The sequence below is a fragment of the Callorhinchus milii genome, unplaced genomic scaffold (genome assembly GCF_018977255.1).
Source record: "Callorhinchus milii isolate IMCB2004 unplaced genomic scaffold, IMCB_Cmil_1.0 Scaffold22, whole genome shotgun sequence".
In the NCBI taxonomy this organism is placed as follows: Eukaryota; Metazoa; Chordata; class Chondrichthyes; order Chimaeriformes; family Callorhinchidae; genus Callorhinchus; species Callorhinchus milii.
The window spans coordinates 9,607,013-9,634,421 of NW_024704763.1; the positions used below are offsets into that span (position 1 = coordinate 9,607,013).

Consider the following 27,409-nt stretch of genomic DNA (forward strand, 5'->3'; position numbering starts at 1 on the left):
TCTCAAAGTGCTTCACAGAATATACTATAAAGTGAATTGACTGTATTTGAGGGTGAAATGCGCACAGCAGTGTCCCACAAGCAGTCGTGGATTGAGTGACCAAGTTATTATTTTATTTGTTTATTTATTATTATCCCCGGAAAATCGATCTGGCAATCGACTAAGAACTGGGTTACTACTTACTGCTGGTAAACAGAGGCGTGTGGAGTAAGGAAACTTGCCCAACGCTTGACCCTGCCCAGGAATCAAACCCAGGTCCTCTCGCTTGCAAGGTGAATAGTCTAACCACTGAGCTACAGGACTCCACTGTACTTACTTTTCAGAAGTCTCCCCTTCCTGGTGACAAATAAAAGTCAACATTTTATAGATTGGTTTGTAAAGACTTCAACAACAACTTGCATTTGTTTATATAGCACCTTTCACGTGGGGGGAACACTGTCATAGACCCATTAGAATCAATTCTATCTCAGAAATTTGGAGGGGAAGAAAAACAAGTCTGCTGTCATCAAAAACCCTTCTTCTGAAGCTCACAGAAACCTGCACTGTACAGTGTACAGCCCTCAACCTTAAACCAATGCAAACCTTCGAGGCCTCCAGGAATTGTCTCCATCAGTCCAAACAAATCATTCTCTCCACATTACCACTTTGAAGACTTTTTTTTTACATTTCCCATCTTAAGGCAGTAATCATTAAACTGAAACAGAAGAAATTGAAACTTACAATATTAAAGGCATGAAAATAATTCATAAGCTCCCCCTGTTTTGCTCCGTGCAGCCAATTAGAACTTGAAACACAACTGTTTGTGGGACACTGCTGTGCGCAGTTGGTTGCCGCATTTCACCCAAAAAATATAAGTTAATCCACTTTACAGTATATTCAGGGAAGTGTTTTTAGACGTCTCAATGACATAACAGGACGGAATATCAAATGCAAGGATTGTTATTTCCCTCTGGTTGGGGAATCGAGAACAAGGGGGCATAATCCTTAAAATTAGAGATAGGCTATTTAGAAGTGAAATCAGGAGGCAGTTTTGCACCCAAAGAGTTGTAGAAATCTGGAACTATCTCCCCCAAAAGGTTGTGGATTATGGCTAGATCCATTCATATGTTCAAGACTGAGGTGGATAGATATCTGTTAGGTCGGGGTATTAAGCAATACGGGGCAAGGGTGGGTAATTGGACTTGAAGTACAGATTAGCCGTGATGTTATAGAATAGCGGAACAGGCTCAAGGGTCTGAATGGTCTACTGCTGTTCCTCTGATTCCACGTTCTCCCATTCCTGGCCCCAATAGTGGGCAGATGAAAAGTAATCAGTTTCACACATCACCGGTCCCGCACCCCTACAGGAAGACAGTCAACCTTCTTAAGACCCTCCTCTTTGACCGCGCCTTCTACCGCTACCCTCCCTGCCCTCCACCCCTCCTGATTCCAACCACTAGCTTGCGTGCAGATCCCTGACTGTCCAGTGCCTTGGGATGTCCTCCTGACGTGAAAGGCGCTTTACAAATGTAATTTGTTGTTGTTACACTCAGTTTGTACTTTATCCCTCTCTCATCCCTGCGACCCTGTGCAGCTCACATTCTGATTCCAGGTGATTTTTACTTTCGTCAGGAGGACCCTGCTCCTATGGGAGTTTGGGTTGTGATGTTTGTCGTCCCCTCGTTTAGTGGCAAATGTCTTCCTTGGATCCCAGTAACTTGCACCAAGTTCCAGGAGGTACGACTCGGCTGATATGACTTCCATTCGGACTCCAATGACTCCAGTTCCTGTTCTTATGATAGTATATTTTGTCCAGTTTCATGGTGTTGTCTAGCTCTTCCTTTTCTCTCCCCTCTCCTCCCAGCCTCCACCCCCATCTGGAAGATGCTACACTACAGCTGGAGTACATTTGTTGTGCTAGCTGACCTCTAGCCCCTCACCTGGGTAGTTTGGGTGAGGGTTCACCAATGCTGCACTTTGCTGTTTTGAGGTGCAGTAAGAGAGACAGCCTGTTGCTGACGATTCAGTCACTAGTTGTTTGAGATATTCTCAGCTATTGGCAGTGGTGTGTGAAAGAATAATCTGCCGCTATCATTTCAGTGCCATTCCTCATTAATCGTATTGTCTCTTGCGGTATTTGCCCAACTGGCATAGAATCATAGAATTATACAGCACAGAAGGAGGTCATTCGTCCCATCGTGTCTGTGTCGGCGCTTTGAAAAGAGCTTCCAAATCAACCCCATTCCCCCGCTCTCTCCCCATAGCCCTGCAAACTTGTCCTCCCCAAATAATTATTTGCTTCTCTCTTAAAAGTTGTTATCAAATTAGCTTCCACCAGCCTTTCAGGCAATGCTTTCCAGATCCCAACAACTCACTGTGTGAAAACATTTCTACTCCCCTCTGTTTCTTTTAACAACTATTTTAAATGGGTGTCCTTGGGTTACCGACCCACCCGCCAGTGGGAATAGTTTCTCCTTGTTCACCCTGTCGAATCCCCTCATAATTTTGAAAACTTCTATTAACCTCTTAACCTTCTCTGCTCCAAGGAGAATAATCCCAGGTTCTCTGCCTCTCCTGATAACTGAAGTCCCTCATTCCTGGTACCATCCTGGTCAATCTCCTCTGCACCCTCTCCAATGCCTTGACATCCTTCCCAAAGTGTGGGGCCCAGAACTGAGCACAGTCTTGAGCTGAAGCCTAACCAGTGTTTATAAAGGTTCATCATAACTTCCTGACTTGTGTATTCTATGCCCCTATTTATAAAGCCCAGTATCCCGGATGCTTTATTAACAGCTCTATCTGCCTGTCCGGCCACCATCAAAGATTTACTTATATGACCCCCAGGTCTCTCTGTTCCTTCATCCCCTTTAATATTGTCCCATCAACTTATATCGCCTCTCCTCATTCTTCCTTCCAAAATGCATCACTTCTCATGCATTTCTCTACATTAAACTTCATCTGCCCCGTGTTACCAGTCTGTCTGTGTCCATTTGCCGTCTGTTACTATCCTCCTCACTGTTTACTACTTTTCCAGCGTAGTATCATCTGCAAACTTGGAGATTGTACTCCCTATACCCAAGTCCAGGTCACTTATATAGATCACAAACAGCAGTGGTCCCAATACCGATCCCTGGGGGACACCACTGCACACTTCCCTCCAGTCAGGAAAACAACCGTTCATCACCACCACTCTGCTCTCTGTCTCCCAGACAGTTCTGTATCCGCTGCCACTGTCCCTTTAATGCCGTGGGCTTCAATTTTGCTCACAAGTCTCTTATGCGGCACTTTATCAAACGTCTTTTGAAAATCCATGTAAACTACATCAACCTTCATCCACCCTCTCTGTTATTTCATCCAAAAACTCTATCAGGTGTTTTAGACAAATCCTTCTTCGCTGTCCTTTATTAACCCATATTGTTTTAAGTAAAATTTATATTGGCCCACAACTGATGTTAGCCTGACTGGCCTGTAGTTCCCGGGTTTATCCTTCTGCCCCTTTTTGTACAGGGGAGTAACATTTGCAACCCTCCAGTCCTCTGGCACCACCCCGGTGTCCAAAGAGGATTGAAAGATTGTGGCCAGAGCCTCCGTTATTTCCACCCTTACTTCCCTTCCCGTCCGGACCGGGTGACTTATCTACCTTGAGCACCGACAGCCTTTTTTAGTACCTCCCCTCGGTTTATTCTTATCTTATCCAATTTCTCTACCCTCTCCTCCAATACTATGGCATTGGCTCCATCCTCTTCTTTTGTGAAGACAGATGCAAAGTCCTCATTCAGTATATCTGCCTCCACAAGAAGATATCCTCTTTGGTCCCTAATCGACCCCACCCTACCTTTGACTAACCTTTTATTCTTTATATGCTGATAAAATACCGAAGGGTTCCCTTTTATGTTACCAGCTAATATTTTCTCATACAATCCCTGTATCCCTCTTATTTGTTTTTTCAGTACTTTCTATATTCTATTTGATTATCTTCTATATTTTGGACCTGATATTTATCATAAGCCTCCTTTTCCTGTTTTATTTTAATCCCAATTTCCTTATTCATCCAGGGAGGTTTGGATGCCCTACATTGGGAGAGGCTGATTTAGTTGGCATTGCTGTGAAGGGATTAATTGCTGTATTTTTGAAGGCTTGTTTTGGTTAGCAATTTGTTAATCCCTGTACAAATTAATAAAGGATTAATGCTAGTGTGAATTAAAGGGTTGATGCTCGTTTGGGTTAATAAAAGGTTAATGCCGGTGCAAGTTAATAAAGGTTAATAAGAATATTTAATAAAGCCATTAGATACAGTTTCCTGGTATAACTGCAGGTTATAATAATAATCCTTGCATTTGATATAGCACCTTATCACGTTCTTCGAGACGTCTCAAAGCGCTTCACAGAATATACTGTAAAGTAAATTGACTGTATATTTTGTGAGCAAAACGTGGCAGCCAATTGTGCACAGCAGTGTCCCACAAACAGTCAGGGATTGAGTGACCAAATTATTTTTTAACATTTATTTTGAAGGAATTATTATCAATAACCAATAAGTCCTCTCGCTCGCGAAGTGAGTGCTGTAACCACTAAGCTACTGGATTCCAGGTTATGTGAAAGTAGTGTAGACTCCTCTGATGACTATGTAATGTAAGGCTGATGTCTCCACACTGTCGAGCAGGCCTAGTGCCCAGGAATGTTATCAAGTGGGAAGAAAATAATTGAATAAAAAGAGAAAAGAATGGTTATTGTGGCCCTCCTGTAGCAGCTGTATGACTGAACCTCAGCAAGTTGTGGCATCTGATGACGTGCTCCTCACCAAAGCAAACAGGGCAGTGTTGTTTTATAGACATTTTCTACTGCACCCTGTTATTACAGTAAACCCGTTAGCAGCCCATAGAACTTCGTCATTTCTTTTATTGTAATATTTCTGATAGCTTTTGTGCTTGGATTCTGCTTTGTCCAGCACTCTTTCTTCGCCGCCCTTCCGCCTTGTTCCAACATTGTGACTATCTGGTTTTGATGGTGCCAACAAACTGAGGCCTGGGACCAAATCGGATGCTCCTCTGAAAAGAGGGGTTAAAGGACTCAAGACTGGTTGCCTGTGCTCTTTCTTGGGTAGGGACTGGTGTGTGGAGTGGAGGAGGAATAAGATTTTAGGGATATGAATACACGGCAGGCATCTGTTAAGCAGGATTGTCTGGGTTAGGTTGCAGTTGGGTTCAAGTTATCCCGTAATTGGGTTCAGGAGTGGGTTTGGGATGGAGTTTACTCGGGTTCGGGATTGGGATTTGATGGTCTCTGTGTTTTGTTTGCAGTGTGCTCAGTGAGTGTGATCGGAGAAAGTGATATCATGCAAGAGTTCCTAGCTGATTCCAGTGAGGTAAGCAAATCCACACTCCTATTAACTTACAGGTCTCACCTCGTACAGAGACATGCCGTCCAACATTGTGCCAGCATTGACATTACTGTTCCAGACATGCAGAGCGTGGCTTATAGCGTTCAGGCTGTGAAGCCATCTGTTCTCAGTCAAATGATGGAAGCAGCTATTTTGTTTCTTAAACCTCTTCTTCTGGCAATCCATCTCACGACTGATGTTTTGAGCAGCCGATAACTCCACTGGGACCTGCTGCTCTATGTGCTGCTAACAGTGGCTTTTCTTGCATTGATCTCACCTCTATTTCTTTTGTGGGCTCACCAGATTTTGACTGCAAGCTTTTTCTGCAATCTTGCACACAGTCAAATCTAATGCATTTCCTCCCAGAGTTTATCACAAAGTTCAGCTCTCAAGAGAAGCAAAATGCTTTCATCACTTCATGATATTAGTGTGGACACCCATAAAATCTACTAGTGTGAAGGCATTTATTTGTAAATAACAACAACAAGATTCCATTTATAGAGCGCCTTTCACATCGGGAGTAAACAGGGAAGCTTTTCGATAGGATTTGTTAGCAAGGGGGGATAATTGGACTTGAGGTATAGATCGGCCATGATCTTATAGAATGGCACAACAGGCTTGAGGTGCTGAATGGCCTGCTCCTGTTTCTATGAGTACAATCGCTGCGCAGCAACAGCTGGATAATCTGACAATATTTGAAGCAGGAAAGTAAGTTTCTTTGGGGACCGATGGGTTCACCTTCCCCGGACAATGAAGTTCTCCAACTGATTCAAAACTCGTACTCGCTGATCATATCCGTAAGAGTGTTCGCTCTTTTTACTTCTTCTGATGTTACTTGAACCTCAGCTGGGAGTTCTGCCCTCCTGGAGGAGCGAACAATGTTCACGCTCTCTCACTAACTCAAACTGCTGAAGTGTGGCTCAGCCAATACTCTGGTTCTTCATGTCTTTACTTCAGGCTGGTGTGTGCTGGTCAGCATGTTCTCACCCACCTGATGATTGTTTAATCATATCGGCCTTGGATCCTTAGGCTGACTCTGATCAAGACAATGCAGGACTGACTGTACAGCAGCAATTAACACAAGCTACAGCGGCAATAACAGATTCACGTCTTCTTCCTTGGTTGACTCTTCGTAATACAATACCCAGCGAACTACCATTTTCTCAGGGCATTTTATCTGGAGTTATACCAGCTACGCATAGAGCCTTGGATAGAGGTTCAGCATCTCAATAATCCAGATTGTAGTTCTGCTGTAGTCATCTCGACGCCTGATAATGAGCATAAATATCCTCCCCCTATTCAGCACAACCTCTATAATCAGGATTGTAATTCTGCAGGCCGGCTGAACACTTGCTATCAAGCATAAGCAAACCTAACTTAAACATTTGTAATAATTCACTTCTGATCAAAACAGTTCCCCCGCCCCGAATTCAGGAATTTTATTAACATTCAGGGTTCACACATGAGCTGTTCAGTCTTTGCTGATTGCAAAGGGTTAAAGACACAAACTGCATGACATAGGAGGTATGAACGGGACCATTTACCATATCGGGACAACCTGGCAGTTCTCCATTTTCATTGCCCTGGTCTGTGAGGCAGGCAATTCACTGAGTTGGACTGGGCACAAAGTCTCGTATTTGACCAGTAAATACCTCTTGATTGATGCTGTGGACCAGTGGTGCCAACCTTTATGGTCAGCCAAAAAAATTAATTTTCTTGATTGAATATTTCTCGATTTATGCATTTCACAGCACAAGTTTTCCCATGTTTGACAGTTCTTGGTATTAAACATAACCTACATATCCCTCACCACCCAGAACTGTCAGCCACACTCGGTCACCTCCGGCTTTTGTTTGAACATTTACAATACTATTTACAATAATATACAAAATTACATTTGTAAAGTGCCTTTCACATCGGGAGGACGTGCCAAGGTGCTGGACAGTCAGGAATCTGGACCCGAGCTGGGGATCAGGATTGGGAGGGTGGAGAGTAGGCGGGGGATGAAGGTTCGATCGAAGAGGAGGGTTTTGAGACACGCCTTGAAGGGGGCGAGGGAGTGTGGCGAAGGGAATGTAGGATGGAGTTCCATTGGGTGGGGGCAGAAAGGGTAAAGGCCTGGCTGCCGATGGTGGGGCAGGACGTGGAGCAGGAGAGAGGCTGCTGAGCGGAGGGAGCGGACAAGTTGATATGGGGTCAGCAGGTTGTAGAGGTATGGAGGGGCAAGGCCTTGAAGGCAAGGATAAGGATTTTGAACTGTATCCTCTGGGGGATGGGGGTGATGGGGTCACGGAACCTGGTGCAGGAGGACATGAGCTGCAGAGTCCTGGATGATCTACAGCTTGTGGAGGGAAAACTGCTTTTCCTCTAGAGAGGGTGCTGTAAATTCAGATGGAGATGTGTAAAGCAATTCTAATTCATCTTTCCTGGAGTTTTCCTAATGCAGAAATTGGGAATCTATAATGCTGTATCTGCTTCTGCTGGTGGCAACTGTGCCTTAGATTGCAGCTCTGTGAGGGGCATTGGCAGCAGTGAGTGTCCAGAGGTGTAGATCCTGTGAAGGTCCAGGTCAACAGTTTATTCTGCTGTGGTGTCTGCACCCCCTGCACCCCTCCCCCAAACGGAACAAAATTCCCAAAGGCATCTGTCAAAAATAACAACTTACACTTATATAGCACCCTTTACACAGGAGAGTGTCTGAGTCCTGTATAGTGGTCGGGTTGGATACCAATCGGGGGAAGGGATGTGCACGGGCAACTGCATAGGAATAGGCGTAGGCCATTCAGCCTCTCGAGCCTGTTCCGGCATTCTGGTAGATCATGACTGATCTGTACCTCAACTCTATTTACCCCTTTGCTGGGCCATAGTCTGCTGCACTTGTGGAGCCTTCAGGCAAATCTCAGGATATTCTAGAAGCACTTTAACTTGAAGTACTCCTGGAATATAAATTAGCTGAAAGTGGGTACTGACAATGTAATGTGTGGTTCCTATTTCCTGGACTGCTTCAGTTCCACGGAAGGCAGAGCGACTATCTTTTAAATGTATTCAGCGCTGCAAATAATTTCCCTGGGGTTTACTTTATGGACTCCGAGTAAAATTACCTCCGGAAAAGCGATCCGCCAATCGAATAACATTTGGGTTCCTACTTACTGCTGGTAAACAGAGGCGTGTGGAGTAAGGAAACTTGCCTAACGTTTCGCTCTGCCCGGGAATCAAACTTAGGTCCTCCTGCTTGCGAGGCGAGCGCTCTAACCACTGAGCTATAGGACTCCACGACTTTCCATTGTGGCTAGGCTGTGACAGTCTTCAGCCCGTTAGTCTCCATCTATACTGGTTATGATGTTTCATTGATTGGTACAGACCACTCTGTACAACTGTACAACTGTACAACTGTACAGAGTCAGTACAGCTAGAGACAGGGGAGGTGCAGCCTGGCTGTGTTGCCTGTTACAATCAAGCCCAATTTTGAGCTCCTTCTCCAAGACCAGACCTTTAATCCAGTGATGCTCTGCTCTCTATCTCCAGGGTAAGTGTGGATTGCGATTGAGAAATCAAACGTGTTTCACCCACAAAATATGCAGTCAATTCACCATTCTGTGAAGCGCTTTGAGACGTCTTGAAGACACGAAAAAGCGCTATATCAAATGCAAGGGTTATTATTACGGACTTGTGCTGTACAGAGTATCAAAGTGCTTACAAGGATCATCATTATTATTATTATCAATCTTTTTTAAAGAGATAAAAGCCTGCTTAGCATTGGTGAGTTAATTCAATCATTCTCTGCAACAACAACAACCAGAAAAAAAGTACTTCAGCTAAAGTTGTACGAGCATAAACAAGTTTATTTGTGTCGTGCTTGAAAAATGTTCAGTGTTGTATTAGCTGTTGAAGGCACAAACTGAAGAGGATTATGTTTATTGTATATGGCACTAGCCTGGTGATAGTGGGACGCAGTGCTCTGATTGTCTTGAGACTGCTGTGCTGGTGCCCTGTGCCAAAGCTTGCCAAAGCCAAACCTCCCTTTTCTGTCCAAGGTCCTTGCAAGAGCCGTTGCCTCACAGCTTCGCTCTTTCCTCTCCTCCCACTCCCTCCATGAGCCCCTCCAATCAGGTTTCTGTGCTGCCCATAGCATGGAAACTGCTCGGGTCAAGGTCACAAATGATATCCTGACCATGTGTGACCAGGGCTCCCTCTGCCTCCTCATCCTCCTCGACCTCGCTGCTTTTGACACCATGGACCACTCAATCCTCCTCCACCGCTTTTCCTCCCACCTCAACTTTCAAGGTTTTGTCTTGACTGGTTCAGGTCCTACCTTTCACACCGCCTCCACTTCGTTGCGGCAAACGGCTTCTTTTCCAGCCCACGCACCATCTCGTGCGGCATTCCTCAGGCTCTGTCCTCAGTCCCCTCCTCCTCACCCTCTACATGCTCCCCCTTGGTGACATCATCTGCAGAAATAGGGTAAATTTCCACATGTATGTGGATGACACCCAACTCTGCCTCCACCCTGAACTCCAGAATTACTGGCGTCCTGACCGACTGCCTGTCCGACATTAAGTCCTGGATGAGGGACAACTTTCTCCAACTCAACGTCAGCAAGACCAAGGCCCTCCTGATTGGCTCGCGCCAGCGTCTCCGCACCTCAGGCGATGGCAGCATCAGCCTCCACGGCTGCACACGCAACCTCACTAAGCCAGTCAGGAACCTGGGGGTCTTGTTTGACCCTGAATTGTCCTTTCTCCCCCACATCCGCGCCATGGCCGACACTGCCTACCACCACCTCCGCAACATTGCCAGACTCCTCCACTGCCTCACCCCTCAGGGTCCCAAACCCTCACCCACACATTCGTCACCTCAAGGCTCGATTACGGGAACTTCCCTCTCATCGGCCTTCCCAACTCTTCCCTTCACATTCTGCAGATCATCAAAACTTTGCAGCTCGTGTACTCTCACGCACCAGTGACCCCATCACCCCCACCCTCTCCCGACTCCACCGGCTCCCCATCCCCCAGAGGATCGAGTTCAAGATCCTCGTCCTCACTTTTAAGGCAATCCATGGCCTTGCCCCCCCCTACCGCTCTGACCTGCTGACTCCCTACCAACCTGCCCGCTCCCTCCATTCAGCGGGCTCCGGTCTGCTCCCATGTCTCCCGCCCGACCTGCCTTACTGTCGGTGGCTGGGCTTTCAGCCTCTCTGCCCCCACACTCTGGAACTCCATCCCGTGATCCCTTGGCCTCGCTTCCTCCCTCACCTCCTTCAAGGCCGGTCTCAAGACCCTTCTCTTCGATTGTGCCTTTGGTTGCCCTCCCACCTCTTTGCCTTCCATCACCCCTACCCCACCCCTCCCCCATGCTCGGGTCCTGATCCCTGACTGTCCAGCGGCTTGGGATGTCCTCCCGACGTGAAAGGCGCTCTACAAATGTAATTTTGTTGTTGTTGGGGGCCAGCCAGCTGCCAGCAAATGTGTGGCTGTAATATTTGTCCGATTTAAGATAATTGGCAAAAGAAACAGAGGGGGGATGAGAAGAATTTTTTTTACCCAGAGAGTTGTCAGTCTGGAATGCGCTGCCTGAAAGGGTGGGCACAGATTCAATAACAACTTTCAAAAAGGAATTGGATAGGAATTTGAAGAGGAAAAATATCCAAGGATATGGGGAAAGCATTCTGAAATGTGAGGGGCACTATATACATGCAAGTTGTTGTTGTTGTTGAAAGAGCGTGGGACTTATTGGGTAGATCTTCCAAAGAGCTGGATGATGAGGCATGATGAGCCGAATGACCTCCTTCTGTTGTGTAGTGTTCTATGATTCTATGAGAGGCTGGTGATTTAACAATCATTTCTCTGACACGTCAGCTTATCGTGTTGACATAGCCTTCTCTTCTGTAATAGATTTACAATTTAACCAACATGTCACATACAGTAACTAACACTGAGGCTGTGTAGCATACGGCAGCTGTGAATGGTTGATTATAGGGTGTGTGTTGGAGATTTTTGATGGATTTATTAGCCTTTGGGCTGTATTGACAGCGTTGTAGTGTTGTTTAGTGTGTGTGCCATAAAGCAGGTCATGTACTGAAACTGATTGGGGGAAATCGGCTCCACACAGACTCAGCAGATGTGAACTTGGAAGAAAATAGGATTTGCCAAACTGGACCCGAATACTACAGTTTCTGATTCACGATTTCACAGCTTTAATGAACTCCTAGCTGGTATGTCGCTTCTTACTGTGGAAGTGACTCAGGAATACCCCAGGTTATTCACCAGTCTGGCTGATCTCAGCCGTGGTGGCAGTAATGGTGCAGTTGGCCTTGGTGACCCTGGTCTAGGGAAGGGAACTATCAGTTTGAGTTGTTAATGATGTACAGGGACATGTGTCACGACTGAGAATGTTCCCACCTCACCAGAGATTGGGGATGCATGGTCTAGAAATGCAATTGTTAATCTCTTAAGATTAAAGCCTGGGTTCTGTTTGGGTCACAGTCAGTCTCCAGTCATGGGTCTTTATAATAATTTAATAATTTCTTAGGGAGATTAGGGAATTTGCATCAAATGGTGTATTTAATAGTCTTGCAGCCCAGTGGTTAGAGCACTCAACTCGCAAGTAGGAGGACCCGTTCAGGGCGAAATGTTGGACAAGTTTCCTTACTCCACGCGCCTCTGTTTACCAGCAGTAAGTAGGAATCCTGTTGCTAGTCAATTGATGGATTGCTTTTCTGGGGTTAATAATCCCTTAAAAAAAATGTGGTCACTCAATCCATGACTGTTTGTGGGACCCTGCTGTGTGCAATTGGCTGCTGCATTTCACCTACAAAATATACAGTCAATTCACTTTACAGTATATTCATGAAGCGCTTTGAGACTTCTTGAAGACATGATAAGGTGCTGTATCAAATGCAAGTATTATTATTATTAATACTCACAGCTTTGTTTCCTTTGCTTGCAGAGTACCAATGGGCTCTCTGATGTGGACCTGAGGATAGCATTGCCAGACAGAAACATCATAACAGTCACTGTTAAAAAGAACAGCACGGCAGAGGATGTCTATCGGGTGAGCTGCACTCTCACTCTCTGTTCAGTCACAGGCAGAATGAAGCTGTGCTAAATCTATTCGAATTGTGGACTCATCAAATCATCTTTTAAGTGTAGAAACCAGACCTCTAATATTGAGAGTTACAGGCGTACTACAGGCGTTACTAATGTCACCACGAGTTTTTAAATGAAGCATGAAGAATATGGTTTCTCCAAGCAGATAGGTCGGTAATCATGGGACATAGACTTAAGATAATTACTAAAAGAACCAGAGGGGAGATGAGAATTTTTTTTTTACCCAGTTTTTATGATCTGGAATGCGCTGCCTGAAATAGTGGAAACAGATTCAATAATAACTTACAAAAGGGAATTGGAGAGGAACTTGAAAAGGAATGATTTGCAAGGATATGGGGAAGGAACGGGGGAGTGGGACTGATTGGATAGCTCTTCCAAACACCCGGCACAGGCATGATGGGCCGAATGGCCTCCTTCTGTGCTGTAATATTCTGTGATTCTTACAGAGGGTATCCCCCACCTGGCTCTGACCTGGCTCACACTGTAACCTTTCTTGTCTATATGTTATTGATACCTATTATCATTGGGGGTTTTTCCCCTGAATTTTTCTTTCTAGTCCCTCTGAAATTCCAACACACGGTCCTTCCTGGCCACAGTGAAATAACAGTCATAATAAATAATAATAACAATCCTTGCATTTGATATAGCGCTTTTCACGTCTTCTAGATGTCACAGAACGTACTGTAATGTGAATTGACTGTATATTTATGGGCAAAATGCGGCAGCCAATTGAGCACAGCAGCGTCCCCACAAACAGTTGTGGATTGAGTGAACAAATTTTTTTTTTTTTAAGGGATTATTATGGATTTCAGTCCAGGTCCCCCAGATAAAGGGACCAATTTCTAATCTGTCCCTTTACTATGTTGCTCTGGATGTGTGTCTGGTGTTAGTGCTGTTATTGAGAGTATTATTACTGCTCTGTTTTATTCCTGTAGGCTGTACAAGAGCACTTGCGCATGGATAGTGTCACAGCAAGTTTCTTTACATTGTTTGAAGTTGTGGACCACTTCTTTGGTAAGAGGTTTTTTTAATATAAACAAAAGGGAGAGCAGAATTTTAGTGCCAATTCTAGATCATTATTTGTGGAGGACAAGTTTGCACGGTTATGGAGAGAGCGGGGGAGTGGGGTTGATCAGGGCTATGGGGAGAGTGCGGGGGAGTGGGGTTGATCAGGGCTATGGGGAGAGTGCGAGAGAGTGGGGTTGATCAGGGCTATGGGGAGAGTGCGGGGGAGTGGGGTTGATCAGGGCTATGCAGAGAGCGAGGGAGTGGGGTTGATCAGGGCTATGGGGAGAGAGCGAGGGAGTGGGGTTGATCAGGGCTATGGGGAGAGAGCAGGGGAGTGGGGTTGATCAGGGCTATGGGGGAGAGTGGGGGAGGGGTTGATCAGGGCTATGGGGGGAGCGCGGGGGAGTTGGGTTGATCAGGGCTATGGGGAGAGAGCGGGGGAGTGGGGTTGATCAGGGCTATGGGGGGACCGCGGGGGAGTGGGGTTGATCAGGGCTATGGGGGGAGCGCGGGGGTTGATCAGCGCTATGGGGAGAGCGCGGGCGTTGATCAGCACTTTGGGGAGAGAGCGGGGGAGTGGGGTTGATCAGGGCTATGGGGAGAGAGCGGGGGAGTGGGGTTGATCAGGGCTATGGGGAGAGAGCGGGGAAGTGGGGTTGATCAGGGCTATGGGGGGAGAGTGGGGGAGTGGGGTTGATCAGGGCTATGGGGGACCGCGGGGGAGTGGGGTTGATCAGGGCTATGGGGAGAGAGCGAGGGAGTGGGGTTGATCAGGGCTATGGGGAGAGAGCAGGGGAGTGGGGTTGATCAGGGCTATGGGGGAGCGCGGGGGAGTGGGGTTGATCAGGGCTATGGGGAGAGAGCGGGGGTTGATCAGCGCTATGGGGAGAGAGCGGGGGTTGATCAGCACTTTGGGGAGAGAGCGGTGGAGTGGGGTTGATCAGGGCTATGGGGGGAGAGTGGGGGAGGGGTTGATCAGGGCTATGGGGAGAGAGCGGGGGAGTGGGGTTGATCAGCACTTTGGGGAGAGAGCGGGGGAGTGGGGTTGATCAGGGCTATGGGGAGAGAGCGGGGGAGTGGGGTTGATCAGGGCTATGGGGAGAGAGCGGGGGAGTGGGGTTGATCAAGGCTATGGGGGGAGAGTGGGGGAGGGGTTGATCAGGGCTATGGGGGGACCACGGGGGAGTGGGGTTGATCAGGGCTATGGGGAGAGAGCGGGGGTTGATCAGCACTTTGGGGAGAGAGCGGGGGAGTGGGGTTGATCAGGGCTATGGGGAGAGAGCGGGGAGTGGGGTTGATCAGGGCTATGGGGAGAGAGCGGGGAGTGGGGTTGATCAGGGCTATGGGGAGAGAGCGGGGAGTGGGGTTGATCAGGGCTATGGGGAGAGAGCGGGGAGTGGGGTTGATCAGGGCTATGGGGAGAGCGCGGGGAGTGGGGTTGATCAGGGCTATGGGGAGAGCGCGGGGAGTGGGGTTGATCAGGGCTATGCGGAGAGCAGGGGAGTGGGGTTGATTTGGAAGCTCTTTTCAAAGAGCCGGCACAGAGAGGATGGGCCGAATGGCCTCCTTCTGAGCTGTATAATACCATGATTCTGTGATACTAATAATCCATATATTTGTCCTTGTGCCTTATCATTGATATCAACATATCAGTTTTCTGTAAAGTGTAGTGACTGTATTTTGTAGATGAATGCAGCAAATTTGTGCATAGCAGTGTCCCACAAACAGCCTTGATGTGAGTGATCAATTGTATCTGGGGGATTGTTGGCCAGGACACCAGGAGCGAGAAACTCTCTTCTCTTTTTGAATAGAGCCGTGGGATCTTTAACATGCACCTGAACAGGCAAACAGGACTCAGTTTGCTTCATCCAAAGGACGGCACCTCTCCTGTAATTTCCTCCCAGCATTGAGTTGGAGTGGCAGCCATGTAGGCTACATGATTTATAAAGATTGGGTGTGCTGCATTCGTGTATAGAGACTAACGGGTGCCTGGAACCATAAAATAATAATTCAGACTTCAGAGAACCAACCATAATCAAAGCTGGTGTATAAGATACAGATCTTCATTACTCTGGTATGTGATCTGAACACCAGCCGCTGTGTTGCACTGTGCAGCACATTACGGAGGATTAGTACACCTTAGTGTTACTGATGAGTAACTGGTGCTGACTGAACATTTATTATAACGAATGGAGTGGGTTTATAGATTGTAAGAACATGGTTAAAAACTGTAAAAAGGCTTTTGAAGCTATCATCTTTACATACAGGCCCTGCACTTGATATTTATACCTCCATTAATGCCCAGCCTCCCTCGATTTGCCGTTGGAACAGCAATCTGCCATGTTCACAGATTCATAGAATGTTACGGCACAGAAGGAGGCCATTCGGCCCATCGAGTCTGTGCGGCTCGACAGAGCGTCACTTTCACTAACCCCAATCACCAGCTTTCTCCCCATAACCCCACAAACCTGTCCTCCCCGATACCTGTCCAGTTCTCTCTTAAAAGCTGTTATCAAATCGGACTTCACTGCCCTTTCCAAATTCCAACAACTCGCTGAGTGAAAACATTTCTTCTAACCCTAACCTCCCCTCTGCTTCTTTTGGTAGATATCTTAAGACTGTGACCGCGGGTCACAGACACACCTACCAGTGGAAACAGCTTTTCCCTATCTCGCCTGTCGAAACCTTTCATGATCTTGAAGACCTCTATCAGGTCCCCACGTAACCTTCTCTGCTCTAATGGGAAAAGTCCTAACTTCTCCACTGTCCTCATAGCTAAGGTTCCCCATTCCTGGTATCATTCTCGTGAATCTCCTCTGCACCCTTTCCAGTGCCTTAATATCTTTCCTGAGGTAATGTGCCCAGAACTGGACCCAGTACTCCAGCTGAGGCCTAACCAGTGTTTTGTATAAATTAACCATAACCCCTACTCTTATACTCTATGCCCTACTAATAAAGCTCAGTACACCAAATGCCTTTTTTACTGCCCTATCTACCTGCCCCACTACCTTTAATGACTCGCTTACTTGAACACCCAGATCTCTCTGTACGTTCACCCCCCTTAAGATTGAGCTACAAAGTCTATATTGCCTCCGATCATTTTTCCTACTTAAGTGTATCACCTCACACTTATCCACATTGAAATCCATCTGCCACATGTCAGCCCATTCCACCATTCTGTGTATATCTGCTTGCAGTTTATAAATGGAATCTTGTTGTTGTTGCAGTTGGTTACAGTCCTCCTCACTATTTACTACCCGACCTAACTTTGTATCATCTGCAAACTTGGAAATAGTGCTCCCTATGCCCCAGTCCAGATCATTAATATATATTAGAAACAGCAGTTACTCTGAACTGATTGCACATTCACTCCTCAGTGGCCGTTTCTTCCACGAATGAACTGCTCTGAATGTAGCTGTTGTTGCAGTCACTTTTCTAAGCTGACGGCCGTGTCTTATGCTTCAGCACCGAGGACAGCTCCTCCTTCCAAAACCCTTCAGAGGAAGCTGCTTCCTTGTGCCCTCTTCCCCAGTGTTTCCCCACGTCATCCCATTTGCTTCTCATTATCCTCAGAGCTGTGGTAATACTTTATGACAGGTTTTAGTTCCTCTAAGTCTGGTGAGTAGACATCTCTCTCATTTTTACTCAATATCCTAACTTTTTTATGTCTTTGTATTTGCCTTTTGATACAATTCTTTCACCCACTTCTACATGAGGTTAAGAGTTAGAGCTTCAAACCCTTCCCTTATCATCATTAATGTTGCAAAATAGACAAACACAGCAGCTAATTTGTGGCCTGCAATGTTGCACAAACAGTCATGAAGCAAATGGCCAATTTTATCTGTGGATTGTTGGCCAGGACAAGGGAGAGAGAAACTCGCTTCGCTCTTTAAATAGCGCCACAGGATCGTTAACGTCCACCTGAACAGGCAGACAGTTTAACATCTGAAGGACGGTCCTTCCCACGATGCAGATCTGTCACAGTCACCGCTCAGTGTTTTACTATGTTCTGTAATTACTTTGAGCTTTTGAGAGCATTCCTCTGTTGGCCTGGCCCTGACATGGGTCCAGTCCCTGTAATGACAATCTCTAGTGACAGAGGTGACGAGCTGTGCGTGGTGTGTTCACAGAGCGTAAACTGGCCCCCAATGAATTTCCACATAAACTGTACGTTCAGAATTATACGTCTGCAGCGGCAGGAACGTGCCTGGTCATCAGGAAATGGCTCTTCACCATGGCCCAAGAGGAGCTCCTGAACGACAACGACCTAGCAGTCACCTACTTCTTCCATCAGGTAAGTGTGGGGCTGGCTCACTGTGAGGAGCTTATTCTAGTGCAGTGGTGACCAACCTGTGGCCCGCGGGCTAGAAGACCCCCAGCCCCCTCTACCCCCCACCAACACCCAAACAGTCGCATGAGTCTAGGTAAGTGTTCGATTGGTAATGGTTTTTCTTGATTGAAAGTTTCCTGATTTATGGCATAAAACAAGGAATATTCAATCACGAAAATGTATTTTGTTGGCCAACCATAAAGGTTAGTCACCACTGCTGTAGTGTGTGTGTGTGTGTGGAATGTGAGGCCAGGGTACCGAGGGGGAGTGACTGAGCCACAATGTGTGCCATTGCAGTTTTGTTTCATTTCCTCACTTAAAGCCACGTCCGTTAATTGCAGTAATAGTTCACTTAACAAACCACTTTTTTTAAAAAAAAGCTCCCACATTTACTGCAGAATGGAGTTGACGCTATAAAAAGGATTTTAGTTTCTCTAAAGGAACACGTAATGGATTTATGAATTTCAATGGGTCTCTAAAAGTGTACATGGAAGGAAACCAATAAAAAAAATCAATGAACTGACTGTGCTAAAGGAAATTAGAACCTGAACTCTGTAATGGTTGTGGGAGGATGAGGGGGTAGGGGTTGGGGGGAGGGTGAGAGGGTTGGGGGAGGGGTGAGGTGCCCACCATTGGCGGTCGGGCCTTCAGCGTTTCTGACTCTGGAACTCCATCCGCCTCGCCCCCTCCCTTGCCTCCTTTAAGGCCCGTCTCAAGTCCTTCTTCTTTGATCATGGCTTCGGCCACACTCCCTCTCTCACTTCCCCTACCCTCAACCCTCATGATTCCAACCCCCTGCTCGGAGGCAAATCTTGAACTGCCCACCACTTTGATTTATCCTGAGATGAAAGGCTATTTGTTGAGGCTGTCTCCTGGCTATCATGCTGGAGTCTCTCTGGCTCCTGCTTGACACCAGCCCCTTTGTGTGTGATTTCAGGCTGTGGAGGATGTGAAGAAAGGCCGTATCCGAGTGGGCGACAAGTCTTACCAGCTTCAGAAACTGTCTGAGCAGCACAAGAAAGTCATGGTAAGAGTCGCAGAGATTTTCTACAGGTGGATTTGGTGCTTCCTGAAAGGGTTAAATGTGCATTTGGAACCAGAGAGCTTTACAGTGAGGAGGAGAGCCCTCAGCTGCTGTCTTTGTGTCCCGTTGTCCTGCCTTTTCCCCATATGGAGTCCTGTAGCTCAGTGGTTAGAGCATTCGCCTCGCAAGCGAGCGGACCTGGGTTTGATTCCCGGGCAGGGCAAAACCTTGGGCAAGTTTCCTTACTCCACACATCTTTGTTTACCTAGAAGCAAATTGGGTCCTTGATTGGAGGATTGCTTTTCCAGGGTTAATAATCCCTTAAAAAAAATTTAATAATAATTTGGTCCCTCAATCCACGACTGTTTGTGGAATACTGCTTTGCGCAATTGGCTGCCGCGTTTCACCCACAGAATATACAGTACAAAATTACATTTCTATAGCGCCTTTCACGTTGGGAGGACGTGTCAAGATGCATATACAGTCAATTCACTCTACAGTGTATCTTGTGAAGCACTTTGAGCCGATTAGAAGACGTGATAAGGCGCAATATCAAATGCAAGGATTATTATTATTATTTATCAAAGTCAGAATCACTTGCTTTCACTCAGGGAAAGACAAGTAACTGGTAACTGTGCTGAGGGCAGAGGCTGGTATGTGAGACTCATGGTGTATAAGGTGTGGGGGGTGTGACCGCTGCCCTGTCTGTTACAGTACCTCAACATGATCCGCACGTGTGAGGGCTACAATCAGATCGTCTTCCCACATTGTCGCTGTGACTCTCGCAGGAAGGGCCATGTCATGGCGGCCATCAGCATTCAGCACTTTAAACTTCACGCCTGCACCGAGGATGGGCAGCTGGAGGTGTGTGTGTGTGTGTGCTGGTGGAGGTGTGCGCTCGTGCGTGTGCTGGGGGGAGGTGTGCGTGCATGTGCTGGGGGGAGGTGTGCGCGCTTGCGTGTGCTGGGGGGAGGTGTGCACGCGTGCATGTGCTGGGGGGAGGTGTGCACGCGTGCGTGTGCTGGGGGAGGTGTGTGTGCGTGTGCTGGGGGAGGTGGGTGCGCGTGCATGTGCTGGGGGAGGTGTGCGCGCGTGCTTTTGCTGGGGAGGTGCGTGCGTGTACTGGAAGAGGTGCGTGTGCTGGGGGAGGTGTGCGAGCGTGCGTGCTGGGGGAGGTGTGTGCGCGCGCGCGTGCCTGGGTGGGGGAGGTGTGTGCCCGGGTGGGGGAGATGTGCCTATCCAGCACACAATGCAACCGTGCCTCTGAGTCAAACAGCTCTTTGTGGGGCAGCTCCTCTTCCAATAACCGTCCAACAATAATCGCACAACAAGACGATGACTAGGTCTTCGACCCCAAAGTAAAATGAGCAGAAACTAGAGCCTTCACCTGGCGCTGACAGCAGCATTATTCCCTCGTTGCTCTTGCCATCACCCCCATGGCCCCATCATAAACTCACCCTGAACAACTTCTGTTCATCTCATCTGCACCTCTGCTAGATGGCAGTCTGGCTCACTTAGAACAACAACTTGCATTTATATAACACTCCTTATGCCGGACAGCATCTCGGAGACTTACCTCAGCTCAGAAGGTTATGGGTTCAAACCCCACATCTGGGACTTTGAGCTTGTGGTCCTTCTGATGTGCTGTTAAACCAAGGTCGTGTCTGCCTGTTCAGGTGGACATTAAAGATACCATTGAAAAGAGAAGAGGGTTTCTCTCTCCTGGTGTCCTGGCCAACAATCCCCAGATAAAATTGTTGTTCGGATGTTTGTGGAAGGTTGTTGCTCGCAAATTAGATGTTCGCCTACACACCCACAATCACTGCATTTCAAAGCAAATTGAGATGTTGTGACATGATAATCTCTGAAATGTAAGGAATAGGATGACCCTGAGAATCCTTCATTGATGCTACTCAACCAAGTCTTTGATGACTAAGTTAATCAGCTACTTTTGTTGATTATCTGTTCCACACATCTAGCACTCGGTGGTGGTTGTTGGTGTGGGTGGGGGGTATATTCTAGGTTGTAGTCTCAAGATACCCCACATTCATCCCATGTCCTACATTACTCCCACTCACTACTTCTCTCCTACCCTCCTGTCCACCATCCCCCCCACCCTCGGGCTCATCATGGCATGCGCCACAGCTGCCGATTCAGTGCCTCCAAGGCCTGAAGAGCGTTCTATAAACATAAGTTGGTATTGTAATGTAAGCTTGTATTGTAATATAGTCCTTCTGTCCTCCCTACCCATGGGCTGAGCCATTCTGTGGATTAGTAAAGAGAGGATTTGACTTGCCCACGCAGTGGCGTTTGCTTTGTGGAGCTGGGCGTCCTGAGTTGGATGCTGACGCTGGCTGTTTGTTTGCACAGAACCAGGTGATCATGTTTGAATGGGATGAAATGCACCAGTGGGACACAGATGAGGAGGGAATGGCGTTCTGCTTTGAGTACATCCGCGGTGAAAAGAAACCGCGCTGGGTGAAAATCTTCACTCCCTACGTGAGTTGCCTATCCAGATGTTTCCCTAGCTCCGCATTTCCTGAGCCCATAAACCTGCAGTTTTTATGACGTCCAGGCTTGCCTCTGCTTGCCGGACTTCCCAACTCTTCCCTACGTAGGCTACAGCCTTTTGACCATCAAAACCTCTGATCTCATCATCCCCTGTCCTCCACCTCATTTTTTTTCCTTTATCTTTCTGCCTCCTTTATCTTCCCCTGCCTCCTTCTCTGCTTGTCCTTATAATCTGCTCCCTTCCAATATCCCCCCAGTTCTGACCAAAGGTCATCGACCTGAAACGTTGACTCACTTTCCTCTCTCCATAGGTGCTGCCTGACCCGCTGATTGTTCCCAGCCACTTCTGTTTTATTTCAGATTTCCAGCAAGATAAAAGAAGGCGATATTATTACTTGTAGTTCCCAGTCTTACTTCCTACATGTGGTTCCTTATCTGTATTGAGACGTGTTCCTACAGAAATTTTGCAGCCCTTTCCTCGCCCGGCTCCACTGGCTCCCCATCCCCTAGAGGATCCAGTTCAAGATCCTCGATCTCACATTCATTCAGATCCTTCCATGGGCTGCCCTCAGCTCATTCCTGTCACACCAGGGATCAGCCTTGTTGCTCTCCCCTGCACTGCCTCGAGGGATTTGGCAGATCCTTTATGTCACAGTGACCAGAACTGTATTTAAGTATTAATAATAATAATAATCCTTGCATTTAATATAGCGCTTTTCACGTCGGGAGGACGTCCCAAAGCGCTTCACAGAACACACTGTAAAGTGAATTGACTGTATATTTGTGGGCGAACACGGCAGCCAATTGCGCACAGCAATGTCCCACAAACAGTTGTAGATTGAAAATGACCAATTTATTATTGTTTTTGGTTTTGAAGGGATTATTATTAGGCTCTGTGTGGAGTAAGGAAACTTGCCCAAGGTTTCGCCCTGACCTGCCGGCAATTGAAGGTCTGTCCAGAGCCTGAGTATAATGTCTGGGATCTGAACCCAGCTGATATAGCAACACAGCCCAGCTTCCTGTTTCACATATTTATTGCTGCCTCACTGTTTTGACACAGCGAGTGATGAGTCAACTAACACTCTGAGATCTCTCAGCTTCCCTCTTGGCAAATTCTGTCTATATTATAAAAAGCAAAATCTTGCAGATGCTGGAAATCTGAAATAAAAACAGAAGTGGCTGGGATCACTCAGCAGGTCAGGCAGCATCTATGGAGAGAGGAAAATGAGTTAACGCTTCAGGTCAATGACCTTTGGTCAGAACTGGTCACTGGTCGGTGTTGGAAGGGAGCAGTTTATAAGGACGCACAGAGAAGGGGGTGGGGAAAGAAAATTAAAGGAAAAAATGAGGACAGGAGCAGATGAGATCAGCTTCTCTGTACTGAGACCTGTTCCCCCAGCTTGCACATGCTGACCCTATGGATTGCTGTTGTATTGATGTGTTTCTTTTTCTCAACAGTTTAACTACATGCACGAGTGTTTTGAGCGAGTTCTGTGTGAGCTGAGGTGGAGAAAAGAGGTAAGAACATGGTCGGGAGTGTTTATACTGTGAAAAGATTGTTTGGATATCCTTCTCTCCCCCATCTCCACGCCCCCTTCCCCAGTCTCCACCCTCCTCTGCCCCCCCCCCTCCACCCCCATTCCCCCTCTCGTCTTAAAGCGCTTCACAGAATATATTGTAAAGTGAATTGTCTATATATTTTGTGGGTGAAACGTGGCAGCCAATCGTGCACAGCAGCGTCCCACAAACAGCCATGGATTGAATGACCACATTTTTAAATAAAAATTTGGGTGGGTGGGGAGGTATTATTACCCTGGGAAAACCAAACCGCCAATCGACTGTTAACTGATTCCTACTCACTGCTGGTAAACAGGCGTGTGGAGTAAGGAAACTTGCCCAACATTTCACTTTGCCCGGGAATCAAACTCGGGTCCACTCGCTTGCGAGGCGAGTGCTCTAACCACTGAGCTACAAGACTCTACTTTCGAGGGTGCGGGAGGGGCACAAGGAGTAACCCAGAGGAGATGAGTCTCCAGGCTTGGGTAGGTCCTGGAATATCTTTGTGAAACGGAAGTGACCAGACACTAGCGGTCTCTCTGGTTGACTGACAGATGGAGGAGGCCGGAGATGATGACGACAACAGGAACAGCACGAGCAGCGTGGTCCGCACGTGGGGGCGAAGGAACATTTAGCAACGCTTCAACATGCCCATTGGCCGGTGAGGCTGGCTCTCCATTGTGACTGGCTCTCAGTCTGTCAGCTCTACAGCAATGAATGTCATCCCTTCTCTCTTGTGTTCTCTCTCTTGCGTTCTTACGCGTGCTCTCAGGTCGTCGATCTGAAGCATTAACTCACTCTCTTCTCTCCAGAGGGATTAGTTGCCAACACACAATGTCAGGTTCTAAATCTTGTATTGTCAGAATTGTTTAGTTGCACAACCTTTCCCTGACTATAAACTGCTCCCCATCAGCTCAGAATGAGGTGTGTTGGTGCCAGGATCCCCAGCCTCGCTTCAGGCCACTGATCGTTAGAATAGAATCATAGAATTATCACAGCACAGGAAGCCATTCGGCCCATCGTGCCTGTGTCGGCTCTTTGGAAGAGCGACCCAATCAGTCCCACTCCCCCGCTCTTACCTCATATCCTTACAAATCATTCCTCTACAAGTTCCTCTCCAATTCCCTTTTGAAAGTTGGTATTGAATCTGTTCCCACCTTTTCAGGCAGCGCATTCCAGACCGTAACAACTCTCTGGGCTAAACAATGCTCCTCATCTCCCCTCTGGTTCAAATGGTCGTCTGCTTCTCTTCCAGAGTATTTTTCATGGAGCAGCAACAAGATGGAAGCGAGTCTCATTGTCCTGATGGAAGACCACATTCTCTGTAGTGCGCATCTCAGCACCTTAGCATGAAAACTGAAGCAATCAGACCTTTGACATTGGGAAGGGGGGCACCAGCTGCTCAGACCCTTCCTCAATGTAGCTGTGACATCAAAGCAGTCTTCAAGTAGTCCATCCATCCATTTCATCTCACCTCTCACTGTTATAACATTGCCATTTGTAGCCGCCTCTGTGAGTCATCGAGGAGTAAGCTGTGTTTAGACGGTGCAGGACCCTGGGACTTGATCGTCCTATCAGAGGGGGCAGCCAGACCAAGGGGGCAAGTAGCTTGTAGGAAGCTAGGGCTAGCCACTGGCATCTGTTAGCCTGGAACTACTGGATGGCTGGGGGGCTCCTAGGCCTTTGCCAAGACCAATTTCCAGGATCAATTGGTTACATTGATAAATGGTTAAACTGCTGAGTAATTGTTAGTATTAAATGACGTGTGAGGGGTCCCGAGAGCCAGCCAACGCCAACACAACTGTAGCCAAAAAGATGCGGCTTGTTTGAGACACCAGCTGCCTTCTGCACCGCCATCCCTGGCTCCCATAGTTTAGTCAGTTTACATTACACGTTGGCAATGATGTTGGTCTGCACTGAGCTCACTGTGGTAGGGAAATTCTACGTGGGGGGTGGGGGGTGGGGGGGAGAGAGTGAGTGAGCCTTTGGAACAATTTGTCAGGTATGAGTTTTGAGCTATTGCTGTTTCTGTCCCTCCTGTCACGAGCTGTTTTGGCTGGGTATAGGAATTAGCAAAAAAAAATTGATGATAAACTAGGTCAGTGTTGAGCGAGGGCGAGAACACAATTGAGTGACATTCAGCCCTTGTCTACACAGTGTAACCTCTGTAATTGAAGGACTGATGAACCAATTTCTGAAAACATCAGCAGACTATTGATCCCTGTGCACGGGATTAGTACCGAGGAGCAACAGGAGGCAAACGACTGGAGTCGGATTCTGAAATCTCTTTATAAAAGGGATGAATTGCTGCCTTGTCTTGGAAAATTCAGATCTGGGCTCTACAGGCCTCAGGAAAGGAACACTACAGCTTAAACAGTCTGTCAGACACCGATGTTGGGAAAAGAAGGCAAACTATTTTTTAAAAAATAAAAAAAATCCTACAGTCTTCTCAAAAAATTCCTATGGAATTTCTTGAAAACATCAGTATTAAAGCTGTAATGTAATTATTTATAGAGCCATAAATTAAAGGCGGCAAATGGTTTGTGTAATGCTGGTGTCATTGTCATTGAGTGAATTTACTACAATGTTTCAGCCAGTGTCAGCGGCTGGAGTGCACGTTAGCGAGGGCAGGTCAGGGGCTCTGTGCTGTGGCCAGGATAACTGGTGGCAATGGGAATGGGAGCATCTTTTGCCATCACAATGGTTTGTCTCCTGAATTTCTGTGTAAAACACCTTTACCAGTGGATCACTTACTCCATCCATTCTGTGTGGCTATGATGGGGTGTTAAGACAACCTGCTTTACGTCACCACTGGTACTGGTTTGATTTTGATTAGCTGAAACTCTTGAAGGCCAGCAACGTCTCTCTAAAAGTAGTTGAAGAATGGTAAGGTTGAACGAGCAGGGGCTGTGTCCATCACACCGCAGTGTCTTTGTCCTTTCAGTCATTGGGGAAAGTCTCATTTTCTAATCATAGTCATTCCTCATTCTAATTGGTGAGCAGTCTACAGGAGTTTTCTTATGTCATTTGCAGTAATGTAATGTCTAATGTAACATATTCTTCTAAATAAATGAAAATGTGTGCATTTCTCGCTCACTATTTTGATCACTTCTCAAGTCAGAGGATCCAGCTGGGTGGGGAGAGTGCGATGAAGCCATCGCTAATTCCTAAACCGTGTTGCTGACGTGCAAACCGGCTGCTAGGATTTCTTTACTCTTAAAATAACAAAACTAATCCAAGTTTATCACCTTTCACAAAACTCTGTCCAGTTGTTGACAAAATAAAACAGATGACAGGTACCAAGAGATATGACCAGTCTGGTCTGGAGGTATGACCAAAATTAAACCTGATCTGAACAGGTTTGTGAGTAATAATAATACTTCCATTTGATATAGCGCCTTATGTCTCCTAGATGTCTCAAATCGCTTTACAGGACATACTATAAGGTGAATTGAGTGTATATTTTGTGGATGAAATATACACATAATATCTTGCTGATGTATTCACATGTCCTGCTTTCAGGCAGTGGTTGATCTTGGCCTGCTACCAGTTTGGACACTGTTGAAGCAACAAAAATATCATCTGGAAGAAACAGAAAGTTGAAAAAACTCATCAACTAAGCCAACTTGTATTGTGACTCTCAAGTAAACTAGTTGCTGATGGGATATTGGTGACCTGTTTAGTCGCATGAAACTCATAAAATCTGTGGTGTCTTGGACACCTGGCAGAAAAAAAACTAAAGCTGTATTTTTGATGTGATGATGCGGAAGAAATGTTTTGAATATATGTCTGCCGCTTTTGCAAACCTTTCACTTGTGTTATTAATAGTATTAATAATCCTTATATTTGGAATAACGCCTTTCATGTTGGGAGGTCACCCCAAAGCACTTTACAGGATTTACTCTAAAGTGGAGTGACTGACTGTGTTTTGTGGACAAACGCAGCACACAGCAATGTCTCACAGCCGTGAAGGGAATGACTGATTTTATCTGGGGGTTTGTATAGTGCCTTGGGACGTCCTCCCGATGTGAAAGGCGCTATACAAATGTAATCTTCTTGTTGTTGACCAGAATTCCGGAGAGACACTCCCTTCTCTTTTTGAACAGTGCCTTGGGATCTTTAGCATTCACCTGAACAGGCAGACAAAACCCAATCATTTAGTGCTTCCCCAGCATTGAAGTGTCAGCCGAGATTGAGCTCAGTCCTGATGAGAAGCTTATAACCCACAAACTCAGACTCGAGAGTTGAGTGCTACCGAGTGCTACAACAAGCCGATTACTATTTCTTCTGAGAAAGATGTCCATGTAATTATAATTACTATATTGCCCTTTTATCCGAATAATACTTAGGTTATACCAAATGCAGAGATGTACATATCTGTTATTTCTGTTCAAACTTATGGAAATACTCACCTAAGATATTCGTTTTTTTCCTGTACTGTGGTATGTTTTCATATATAAAGGTTCAGAAAATCTTCCCAACATTTTATGTATATTAACTATCTTGTGTATTGT

At 46.6% G+C, this 27,409-nt stretch overlaps 1 protein-coding gene across 1 annotated transcript in view; it reads left to right on the plus strand.

Annotated features, from left to right (window-relative positions):
- The window catches only part of LOC103188201 (sorting nexin 27), an 80,362-nt gene extending 54,371 nt beyond the window's left edge, over positions 1-25,991 (plus strand). The window contains exons 4-13 of the mRNA XM_042342961.1: positions 5,280-5,344; positions 12,305-12,409; positions 13,401-13,479; positions 17,604-17,767; positions 18,741-18,830; positions 19,542-19,691; positions 21,198-21,326; positions 22,797-22,856; positions 23,450-23,556; positions 24,151-25,991. Of these exons, the coding sequence (XP_042198895.1) occupies positions 5,280-5,344; positions 12,305-12,409; positions 13,401-13,479; positions 17,604-17,767; positions 18,741-18,830; positions 19,542-19,691; positions 21,198-21,326; positions 22,797-22,856; positions 23,450-23,530 (923 nt within the window). The 3' untranslated portion in view covers positions 23,531-23,556; positions 24,151-25,991. The remainder of the gene's footprint in view (positions 1-5,279; positions 5,345-12,304; positions 12,410-13,400; positions 13,480-17,603; positions 17,768-18,740; positions 18,831-19,541; positions 19,692-21,197; positions 21,327-22,796; positions 22,857-23,449; positions 23,557-24,150) is intronic.
- Positions 25,992-27,409: the final 1,418 nt, after the last annotated feature.